Raw genomic sequence first — 12,442 nt, forward strand, 5'->3', positions numbered from 1 at the left:
CCAAATGACACCCACTTCTCCTAAGGTCACCCACTACTGTGAGACTGAAGGAGGTGAAACAGACAAATTTTAGTGTGTCTTTGTGGTTTCCATTTACCTCGTGGCTCTAGTTTGTCCTTATGAGTCATAGTTTGTCCATGCTTTGGTCTATATCCAACTTTCTTCTTCAAATATTACTCTAGCTGACAAACAATTAGTTCACTCTCAACATCAGATACTAAGATAACAGTTTTGCATACACTCTTCCACCAGATATAGCAATTACCTGAGTCCTAATCTTTATAACTAATTTCTTATTCCATACCACTGGTGGTTCTGCTTCTCTGCTTGTACCTTCAGTGACACAAGACTAAGAATAAAGGACTAAGGAAATTATTTTTATGACGATTCCAAGTAACTATACCCAGATTTGTGATGCGAGTGTATTTTAGTGAAACTTTCACTTTAAATTATTTATGGAGCAAGTTTAGACAACTTTACACATGTTCTGTATGATTGATTTAAAGTCAAAAATTCAAGAGGATAATGTTAACAGTAGAAAATTACTCTGGATGTCAAATAACAAGGAAGAAGCTTTTATTTAGAATTAAATTCTATGATCCAGACCACAGATGAAGCAACCACACGATTACCATTTCTTGCTGGGATCTGCAGGTGTGCATTTCAGCTGGAGTCCTGCAGTAGGGAGGCTCTCTCTTATTAAGCTCTGGGGTTTTTGTTCAGCTTTTCCCATTACTTCAACCACTGTGAGTTCACGGAGAGCACATAAGTACTTTCCAGTATCTTCCAACTGTAAGGCTGAAGTGGTGAGGCTGATGGAGTTATCTGCTTTCTGGAAGTTTACAGAGTAACGGCCGTCCCTTGCATTCCCATCTTCTGAATACTGACGAATGAGGTAAGTCATCTGTCCACTGGGAAGCTGCTTGTACCAAAAAATGTAGTAGGAGTTTATGTACCAACTGACTTCATACTGACAGTTTAGAGTGACTGACTGCTCCACTTGAGACGGGTTATGTCTGGCTGGTCTTGAGTAACTTTCTGGGCCACACCAGATCCTGTGGAAAAAATCAGAAAACAGAGATGAAGCAGTGAATAAAATAGTGTAGGAATTAGACTCATTTAGGTCTCCAAAAAGAAAAACTAAACTGAAATCTTAAGATGCTTGCTTTTCTCCAGCCCTCCTTTCCTCCCCAAGTCCCGATGAAGCACCATGTGTCTGTGTGCAGGCCTTTCACCCTGAACACACGCACCCATGCTTGAGAGCATCCCTACCAGAGAAGGTGACGGCCAGGAGCACCCAGAGCAGGCTGGAGAGCGGCATGAGGCATGGATTCCCCTGCACAAATCTGTTTAATTCTGCCTCAAGCTGAGATTTCAGTGTCTTTAAGTGCCTGAGAGCACATATACATAGTACCTGGGTTCCTTGTGACTCTCCCCCAAGACAGGAAGTGGGGTTTGTCATGGAGATCAACCACATGGTCTGTGCACAGATGGAAAAAGTCTCAGTTCAGTTCAGTTGCTCAGTCCTGTCCGACTCTTTGTGACCCCATGGACTGCAGCATGCTAGGCTTCCCTGTCCATCGCCAATTCCCAGAGTTTACTCAAAGTCATGTCCATTGAGTCGATGATGCCATCCAACCATCTCATCCTCTGTCATCCTGTTCTCCTGCCTTCAATCTTCCCCAGCACCACGGTCTTTTCAAATGAGTCAGTTTTTCACATCAGGTGGTCAAAGTATTGTAGTTTAAGCTTCAGTATCAGTCCTTTCAATGAATATTCAGAACTGATTTCCTTTAGGAGGGACTGGTTTGATCTCCTTGCAGCCCAAGGGACTCTCCAGAGTTTTCTCCAATGCTACAGTTCAAAAGCATCAATTCTTTGGTACTCAGCTTTCTTTATGGTCCAACTCTCACATCCATACATGACTACTGGAAAAACCATAGCTTTAAGTATATGATTACTATCTGGCTCACCACAAATCTTTACTTTGTCTACCTATCTTTCCCTGGTCATTACGTTTGGCAGATCCTGAAAAGGGGCATGAAGAAAGCAATTAATATTAAAGGTTTGAACTGAGGGAAACTGAAGATTAAACAAGTTGACATACATCGGTAATTTTCAGTAAAATGATTTTTCCATCCTGTTTAAGATATAATTTTGTATAGCCTATGAAACATTCTTGTAATCTACTGATTAGTAATTCATTAGCCTTTACTTACTTGTCTCCATCCAGAATCTAGTGACTGTTTTAAAATATTTACAGATCTTAGGCCTTCTGGGTGAAAAGCAATCTTATCCAAAATAATTAATGTATATCTCTCTATATATATTTTTTTTTTACTGAGTTCCAGGGCTCTACTCAGATTTTTCAGTAAATAAAATTACTTCAACATGAAACGATTTTTTTAAAAAATCAGTCCATCTGAATTTCAGAGCCTATTCAGTGGTTTGTATTTAAATGAAATTTAACAGGAATAAAATATTCTTTTGAAAACTGATATTGCTTCTTATGTATTAGATTTTGAGGGGGATCAGGGCATTCAATCCTGTTACCTCTAAATGTAGAATTGTACTTATTAGATCATGTGTCCTAGAATTATCATGTCACATTTTCTGTCTCATCGGTCCAGAGTATTCAGTCTCACTTGTTAGTCACTCATTATTATTTCTTTTTGTAAAATAAAGTTAAGATAGACATGCTCGAGTTTTCTCTGATGTAATGCTATAATGCACTCCTATGAAACTCAATATCTACAGACTGCAAACACTTAGTACCTGTCAACCCCACAGAAGCTGGTGACTGAAGTTTTGTAAACTGTTTCATATTCATGTGGAATGCAGCTGTCAACCTTCCATTTGGTTTCATTGCTGTAATACATGAATTAATATAAAAGAACCAAAAGCAAATAGACAAGTAGAAAAGAAAATACAGACAAGTTCTAAAACAGTGCTAGTTCTCGTAATTTAAGATCAAAGTAACTCATGAATGAGTGAAGCAGAAAGGAAAGGTTGTATTTATCTGAGGCATCTACTCTTCTGTCCCATTTCACTTCTGAGTGCTGGCAGGCAATGAATGCCTGGGCTTGAAATTATTTGTAACTAAGCAGAGGAGATCATGAATGACCACAGCAGCCTGTGCAGCAGCATGATATTATAAAATATAGATGTATATTAATACAATAATTACATGTATATTAGGAAACTGATACTGATAAAATTTTTTATCAAAATACAGACCATAATATTACACATCAGTTTTTATATGTACTCTTTGGTTTTGATATGAAGTTCTATGAAGTTTTATCTCATATATAGGTTCTTGTACCACCACTAAAATCATGACACAGAATTGTTCCATTTCTCTAAAGAAACCTCTTTGCATACCCTCCCTAACCCTGCAATTCTTTATAACCCCAGTAATTACTGATCCCCTTTTCATCTCTGTATTTTGTCCTTTTGAGAATGTTGTATAAGTAGAATCATACTAGGTATATAATCATAATAATCCAATAAGTGTAATCATACACCATGTCGCCTCTGAGATTGACTTTTTTTTCATTCACCATAGCATCCTGAGATCCATCTAGGCTATATTTGTTTAGTAGCTAAGTCCTGTCTGACTCTTTTATGACCCCATATACTGTAGCCTGTCAGGCTCCTTTGTCTATGGAAATTCCCAGGCAAAAATACTGGACTGAGTTGCCATTTCCTTCTCCAGGGAATCTTCCCAACCCGAGGAAAAAAACCCAGGTCTTCTGCATTTCAGGCAGATTCTTTACCACTGATCCACCTAGGAAGGCCCATCTAGGCTACTAAATGTATCAGTAGTCTGTTTCTTTTAATCGCTACAAACTGTCACCAACTTATGGTATTGATTTCAGTTTTTTGACTTTCCAGTGGTAAGAAAGCGATACACATTCAGTGGAAACCATACTTGGAATTTTTAAATTTGATCTTTTCCCATCCTAGCAACATGTGGCATATTTTCCAGAATGACTGGACCATTCTGGGTGACTCTGGGCAGCAGCAGTGAGCTGAGCTCCTGGCAGCAGTGAGCTGAGCTCCAGGCCAGCCCTGAAATCATGAGCGTAAACAACCGACACACTTACATTCATTCTGTACTCATACAACCATTCTGGTTTTCACTTTCAGTGTGTGTGTGCTAAGTTGCTGCTGTCGTGTCCGACTCTTTGTGACACTCTGGACTGTAGCCCAGCAGGCTCCTCTATCCATGGGATTCTCTAGGCAAGAATACTGCAGTGGGCTGTCATGTCCTCCTCCAGGGGATCTTCCCCATCCAGGGATTGAACCTGTGTCTTTTATGTCTCCTTCATTGGCAGGCAGGTTCTTTACCACTAGCATCACCTGGGAAGCCCCACTTTAAATATAGTACTCAATAAATTACATGAGATTTTCAACACTTTTGTATAAAATAGCTTTGTGTTAGATGATTTCTCCCATCTGTAGGCTAATGTAAATGTTGAGCACCTTCATGAAAGGCTGGGTTACATATATTAAATGCATTTTCCATCTATGATACTTTCAACTGAAAATGGTTTATTGAGACACAACTCTATTGAAAGTTGAGAAAAATCTGTAAATAAGATGTTATTGTACAGATGTATTACAGTTGCATTTACCCAGTGACAGATACTTGGCTGATTTCCAGTTTTTGGTGACCACAAATATAGCTGCCATGAATATTCAGGTACAGATTTTTGTGTGAATGTTTTTCATTTTTCAAGCATAAATACTCAGGAGTGTGCTTTGCTGAGTTGTAAGGTAAGTGAGTATTTAAGCTTATGCAAAACTCTTGGAATGTTTTCCAGAATGACTGGACCATTCACCCACCAGCAATATATGAGTGATCCAATTTCTCTGAATCTTTGCCAGAATTGGGTATTGTCAGTATTTTTAATTTTAGCCTTTATGATAGATGTGAAGTGGTATTGCTTTGTGGTTCTGCTTTATTGACTATGCCAAAGCCTTTGACTATGTGGATCACAATAAACTGTGGAAAATTCTGAAAGAAATTGGAATACCAGACCACCTGACCTGCCTGTTGAGAAACCTGTATGCAGGCCAGGAAGCAACAGTTAGAACTGAACATGGAACAACAGACTGGTTCCAATAGGAAAAGGAGTATATCAAGGCTGTATAATTAACTTCTATGCAGAGTACATCATGAGAAATGCTGGGCTGGAAGAAGCACAAGCTGGAATCAAGATTGCCATGAGAAATATCAATAACCCCAGATATGCAGATGACACCACCCTTATGGCAGAAAGTGAAGAGGAACTCAAAAGCCTCCTGATGAAAGTGAAAGAGGAGAGTGAAAAGGTTGGCTTAAAACTCAACATTCAGAAAACCAAGATCATGGCATCCAGTCCCATCACTTCATGGGAAATAGACCGGCAAACAGTGGAAACAGAGTCAGACTTTATTTTTTGGGGCTCCAAAATCAGTGCAGATGGTGACTGCAGCCATGAAACTAAAAGACACTTACTCCTTGGAAGGAAAGTTATGACCAACCTAGATAGCATATTGAAAAGCAGAGACATTACTTTGCCAACAAAGGTTCGTCTAGTCAAGGCTATGGTTTTTCCAGTAGTCATGTATGGATGTGAGAGTTGGACTGTGAAGAAGGCTGAGTGCCAAAGAATTGATGCTTTTGAACTGTGGTGTTGGAGAAGACTCTTGAGAGTTCCTTGGACTGCAAGGGGATCCAACCAGTCCATTCTAAAGGAGATCAGTCCTGGGTGTTCATTGGAAGGACTGATGCTGAAGCTCAAACTCTAGTACTTTGGCCACATTATGCAAAGTGTTGACTCATTGGAAAAGACTCTGATGCTGGGAGGGATTGGGGGCAGGAGGAGAAGCGGACAACAGAGGATGAGATGGCTGGATGGCATCACTGACTCGATTGACATGAGTTCAAGTAAACTCCAGGAGTTAGTGATGGACAGGGAGGCCTGGCGTGCTGCGATTCATGGGGTCGCAAAGAGTCGGACACGACTCACGACTGAGCGACTGAACTGAACTGAACTACTAATGACACTGACCATCTCTCTATAGGCTTATTTCCTTACCACATAGCTCTTTGGTAAAATGTCTGAATCTTTTGTCCAGGTTTCAGTTGGATTGTTTGTTTCCTCCTGCAGAGTTTTGAACAGTTCATTGTATTCTAAATACAGTTTTTTTATGAAAATGTATTTTGCAAATATTTCTGGCCATTTTGTGGTTTATCTTTTTTCTTCTCTTAACTATGTCTTTCACAGAGCAAACATTTTTAATTTTGATGAAATCTAAGTTATTTATGTTGTATGGATTGTGTTTTGATGTCATGTCAAAAATCTTTTTGTCTTACCCTAGGTCATGAAGATATTCTCTTATGTGTTTCCTAAAAGATTTAATATTACATTTTATAGTTGGATGTATAGTTCATTTTGAGACTGTACACCATTTTTTGTATAAGACGTAATATTTAGGTCAATTTTCAATTCTTTTCCAAGAATATACAATCATCCCAACCTCATTTGCTCATAAGACTATGTTGTTACCTCTATTGAACTGTCTTTGCATTTGTCAAAAAATAAGTTTTCCTGTGTGGATCTACTTCTACACATTTACTCAGTGACATAAACTTGTTAATGATATACTTTCATTACATTTATAACATTATAGAGCTTGTAGAATGGTTCTCTTTTATATTACTTATGTTAATAATTTGTCTTTTTTCTTTTTTCCCTTGATAATTATACCTAGGAATATATCGATTTTATTAATCATTTTAACAAAATTAAATTTGTGTTTCATGGTTATCACTATCGTTTTATTTATATTTCACCAATTGAACATTTTATTATTGCATCTTTCATTTTATGTTGGGTTTACTTTGCTTTTCTATCATTTTTTGCAGAGTCTTCATAACATTGTTTCAACATCTTTGTTTAGTAATATAAGTACTTAAAAAGATAAATTTGCTTTTATGTATTATTTTAGCTCCATCTCATACATATTTATATAATGTGCTCTCACAATATTTACTTTCAAAATATTTTCTAATAGCCATTGTAATTGTTTCTTTAACCTAGAGTTATTTTAAAGTTAGTGCATATAATCCAAATATTTTGGAGTTTCTAGAGACATCTCTTTGCACTTGATTTTCTATATCATTTCCTTCTTGGTCAAAGAATAAATTCTGTATAATTTCAGTTTTATTAAATATATTAAAATTTGTTATGCACACACTAATGTGTGTGTGTGTTTGTATGTGTTTCATCTACACAGCAAAGTGTGGCTGGAGCCTCGGCTGCAGGTTTGAGTACAGGCTGCAGGTGCCTGGGGAGCACTGTGCTGCACAGCACAGAAGTAAGTGCCTGAGTCTGTGGTCTGCGAAGAGGAAATGTGCAGTGAGCTGAGGCGTTCTTTAGGGACTGTGGTGGCCGTTAATCTTCCATCCTGCTTTGTCCCTGAAGGAATGTAAAACAGCTGTATGAGGTGGCCCCCAGAGTTCTGAAGATACCAAATCACACTCTGTGGGGAAGTGGAAAAATTACACAGAATTGTGTAGCTGGCTCCCTCCTGGAGACTCAGGGCTGGGGGACTCTGCTCCACATCCACCCCTCGCACATCTGATGAGGAAAGAGAAACAGTCACTGGTGAGGTCACTGTAACTCCTACTAAACCCTGAAAGTGCCCTCCCCATCCCCATAGATGATGAGAAGGATAAAAAGTCTGCAGGACTTGTCATCTCCTCTCCCTCTCCCAACAATAGAGCAGCGCCTCATTCCTTCAGATCCCCTGTGGGGCAGCCCCAACTCACAGCAAACCTGGGCAAACAGAAGCCCCAGCACAGTGCCTGCTAGCCTCTTCATGATGCTTCCTCTTCTTGGGACATTTTCACTGCAAGACAATTAACAGAACCCCGAGGGAGTGAGTGTCATAAGTGGTTCCTGCTCCTGCAGCCAATCAGCTCACCCAGCAAATCCTGCTCAGGTGACACTGACAGGACACCCCGCCCTCCCACCGCAGCCAACTCAGCATGTGCTGCCAGGGGTAGACGAGAGAAGGAAACAGAAAGAGCATGATTTTATGACTTAAGGGATACTTTCTGAGAACATACTGGAGAACGCAGACTCTGATTTGGAATTTGGGGGAATTTTAGGGAAAAGAAAGCAAAAATTAACTGTATAGCCCCGTCTTCCTCTCACATGGAATGGATGCAGTAGATTCTTCCATAATGAAATGCTTTTTCCCAGAAGTGCTGAGGATCCAGCTTTTGCTTCTCTTATGCTCTCACTTGTGGTTCTAAAGGGTGTTCATGAATCAGCACAGTATCAGAAGTTGTTCCTATTGGTTGGAATACTTTGCTGTATTAAACAGTATTTTTAAATTTATTTTTTAATTAATTTATTTTTAATTGGAGGGTAATTACTTTACAATGTTGTGTTGGCTTCTGCCATACAATGATGTGAATCAGCCAGAAGTATATATATGTCCCCTCCCTTTGAACCTTCCCCCTATTCCTCTAGGTTGTCACAGAGCACAGTGTTGAGCTCCCTGCATCATATAGCAACTTCCCACTAGCTGTCTCTTTTGCATATGGTAATGTATTTGTTTCAATGCTATTCTCAATTCATCCCATCCTCTCCTTCCCCTACTGTGTCCAAAGTCTGTTCTCTATGTCTGCATCTCTATGTTTGTCCTGCAAATAGGGTCCATCAACAGATGAACGGATAAAGGAGTTGTGGTACCTATATACCTGTGGTACCTATATACAATGGAATATTACTCAGCCATAAAAACACACATTTGAGACAGTTCTAGTGAGGTGGATGAAACTAGAGCCTGTTAAACAAAGTGAAGTAAGTCAGAAAGAAAAAAACAAATATCGCATATTAATGCATATATATGGATTCTGTAAAAATGGTACTGATTACTTTAAAAGTTATATATATTTATTTTAGACTAGGGCTGCATAAAGAGCAATATTAATTATCTTAACCAGTAGCTGGACATTTAAAATTGAATTGTAATAGTTTTATTTTTATTAAAGCATCTATAATTTTAATTTTAAAATAAATTATTTTAAATAAAATTTTTTAAAATTTTAAAATATATTTAAAATGTATTTTAAAAAATACATTTTTTAAACTGTTGATTACTAGTTTTGTATTCTGCTTGTTAATTTTAGTAAGCTATTTTAGAGAAAAATAAGTATTTTTGAAACCATATGAAGATAATTTTAGTTTGTGCTCTTATCTCAGACTCTGTAAATAATATCGATTCTCTGTCAGTAGATTTGGGGTAAAAGGGATGGAAGATCAGGACCTGTATATTTTCATTGCAGGGAAGGTGAGGTGATCTGCAGGCACTAACATTTAGATGGACAGTTCAAGGATGCTTCAGCAGTAGCAACACGTAAGCCTGGTTGCTCCAAGGCATGTGGGATCTTAGTTCTCCAACCAGGGGTTGAACCTGTGTCCCCTGCATTGGCAGGCAGATTCTTGACCACTGAGCCACCAGGGTAAGCCCCACATGCTGCTTGCATGCCTGCATGCTAAGTCGCTTCAGTCATGTCCCACTCTTTGCAACTCTAAGGTCTGTAATCCTCCAGGCTCTTGTGTCCATGGGATGCCCCAGGCAAGAATATTGGAGTGGGTTGCTGTGTCCTCCTCCAGGGGATCTTCCCAAACCAGGGATCGAACCCTTGTCTCTGTCCTGCAGCTTCTGCAGCAGGCATATTCTTTACTGCTGAGCCAAAGGGGAAGTCCCATGTGCTGCTTAAGGAATATCAAAAATGATGAAAACTCTTTATAGAAGCAGGGTTTCCAGACTTGCCTAGAAAGTGAAAAATTATTATTCACTTAATTTTTGTTTCTTCAAAAAACTTCTTCATGGGAAATATGAATGTTCTAGACTATCAACAATAACATTTCAGATTTTTCTCAGAGAAAGAGTAGTTTGTTTCTGACAAGTGGAACAACTATAACACATCAGAGTCTGGACTTGGCCCTGGATCCAAATGAAAGAAGCCTTTGGTACAAGGAGAATTATTTGTATGTTTCCCACTTCTTATGTTGGGACTAGCACACTGAAACCAACATTTTATTGACATGAGGAGGAGCCATAACAAATTATTAACACCTCTTTACTTTATTGCTATGCTAAAATTATGATTCTGACATTCCTCAAAATTCTTTTCAGCTACATCAATAAACTAGGTGCTTATTCCTTGTCCTTTTCTTTTCTTTTTCCAACTTCTTCCCTTCTCCTTACCTTCATTTTCCTCATCTCTTACTGCTCTCTGGCTCTCCTTCTATATGACTCTAGATTTGCTCTCGTGACTGCCCTCCCCACTGTGCCCCCCCTTCTTCCCACCAGAGATACTGCACAGTTGCAGCCCCGTCTGTCCCAGTGTGCCTCTCTCAGGACACAGTAGTACACAGCGGCGTCTCTCAGGGTGACCTGGGGCAGGACCAAGGTGCTGGACTTTCTGTCTGAAGCTATGGTCAGAGAGGCCATGCTGCTGTTCACTGTGCCTCTTAAGCCATGAATGGCATACTGTGGACTCTGATTGGGATTTTGCTGATACCAATGTATATATTCATCTCCACAAATTGTAGAGTGGTTACAAGGGAGGTTTATGTTTTCTCCTTCAGCACAATCCATGGAGTTGGGCTGGGTGGTCTTAGCATCAACCACAGTCCCTAAAGGGTCAAGAAAATAAAATTAGCCCCTGACCACAAATCAGTGCAATTCTGTGGATCAAGCGTATAACATTCCCATAACTGTCTGAACCTCCCCCCTATTCCAGTGTTTTTATCTATGTCTTGCAAAATATCATTGGTGTTTATTATATTGAGACCAAAGACACATGGCAAGAATCTGAGACTCTGTAGCCTTTATTTCATGGGTCCTTTCCTCAGTAAATCCAGGGATTTCTTACAAGCTGGTTACTGCTAAGTGCTCTTCCGGGACCATGGCTATGATTTAACCTGTCATGTAGAAGTTTGTGCTCCCTAGCAAATGCATAGATCAGTTCTCAATTTCATTGTTATAATGCTAAATAGAGCACAGGGAGAGTAGAGAGCAAATAACACTTCATGGCCCTTTGACCTCAAGTCATCCCTTGTAGACATAGAACACTTACCCAAGGTCAGAAACACAGTTACTACAGTCACCAGCCTCATACTTCAAGGACAAACCAGGATCATGGGCTCAGAGCTCAGACTTGTGTCTGCTACTAGGCTTGTTTCCACAAAACAGAAAGAACTACAACTGGTAGAGACTTAGAACCAGAGCAGGTATCAGTGTGTTGTTGCCAGGATCTGTTAGCGAATGATGAAGCAGTTCCTTGTCTAGCTCTTCCTCCCCTGTTTTAGTCATGTCCTCCAAAGAAGGAGAGACATCCCCAACTCACACAGTGTCTGCTGCCATCCTCTGTGAAGTTTAAAGTCTGGCTCTGTAAAAGGAACAATGACTTTTACCAATCACAATGATATGTCTATCCAGAGCCATTGTTCTATCATTTGGTTCCTTAAAGAAACTGGTGTTCTATGAAGCTTATGGAAAACATTAATTAATACCAGAAAACTGTACTAAGCTCTATGTTGTAAGGAGATGAAAATTTCCATCCACATTCCAGAAAATATATGTGAAACTCCAGAGCATGCAGTGATGTTCTCTGGAGGACAGAAAATATTAATAACATTGAGAAGAAAGCTATACAACCTGGAGTTCTGGGCTGCTGTCAAGGTCCTTGGAATCACATGTCTACCACCATCTAGGTAAACATTTCTCAATGCATCTGTTCTTGATATAGTAACTGATGACTCAGATGGTGTTCACCTCATTCTTCTTGAAGAGTGATCTTTAATCCTCATGTTCTCTATGCCCTTGCTTGTAGGTGCTGTGCACCAAGGATGCTGAAGCAGAGAGAAAAGACAGGAAGGAATGCAAACAAAGTCGGAGTGGAGTGTAGGGTGGATGTAAGTGGTAGAAAAAGTCAGAGGAAGGGATAAAAGCATAAGAAGAGGGAAGGGAAAAGATAATCAGAGGAGGCAAACAGAGAAAGTAGTGTTCTGGAAGGTACATGGAAAGGGCTTAGGCTGTTGGGCTAAGATGCCCAGAATCTTTGACCACAGACACTCAGCCAGGGATTATAAAGTACAAGTTGCCAAAAGAGAATAACATCTTCCCAATGTTGGGATGTTGGGACCACAGTAAAGTCTCTGTCAGGGAAGATCACTCATTCCAACTCCACTGACCACAGAGGGTGGTTCCATCTGAATCCTTCCTTCATCACCTAGCTACTCTCATCAACTCAAAAACAGCCTCAGTTCTCCATTCTAGTCTCTGCAAATGGCAAGATAGGTGGTCTATAAACCCAACAACCATCTCCTCCCTCAAAATTGTACTATGTGTAATATATTGCTTG

At 39.6% G+C, this 12,442-nt stretch overlaps 1 pseudogene and 2 gene segments (V, D, J or C); all 3 read right to left on the reverse strand.

The window, feature by feature from the left end:
- Positions 1 to 628: 628 nt before the first annotated feature.
- Positions 629 to 1,321, reverse strand: LOC129621993 (T cell receptor delta variable 1-like; annotated as a pseudogene).
- A 5,957-nt stretch (positions 1,322 to 7,278) lies between these two features.
- Positions 7,279 to 7,877, reverse strand: LOC129621994 (T cell receptor alpha variable 22-like). The segment is given in 2 exon segments: positions 7,279 to 7,634; positions 7,826 to 7,877. Coding segments are annotated over 2 exon segments (408 nt in total).
- Positions 7,878 to 10,299: 2,422 nt separating this feature from the next.
- Positions 10,300 to 11,195, reverse strand: LOC129621995 (T cell receptor alpha variable 26-1-like). The segment is given in 2 exon segments: positions 10,300 to 10,712; positions 11,156 to 11,195. Coding segments are annotated over 2 exon segments (453 nt in total).
- Positions 11,196 to 12,442: the final 1,247 nt, after the last annotated feature.

Source organism: Bubalus kerabau, chromosome 10, assembly GCF_029407905.1.
Source record: "Bubalus kerabau isolate K-KA32 ecotype Philippines breed swamp buffalo chromosome 10, PCC_UOA_SB_1v2, whole genome shotgun sequence".
NCBI lineage: Eukaryota > Metazoa > Chordata > Mammalia > Artiodactyla > Bovidae > Bubalus > Bubalus kerabau.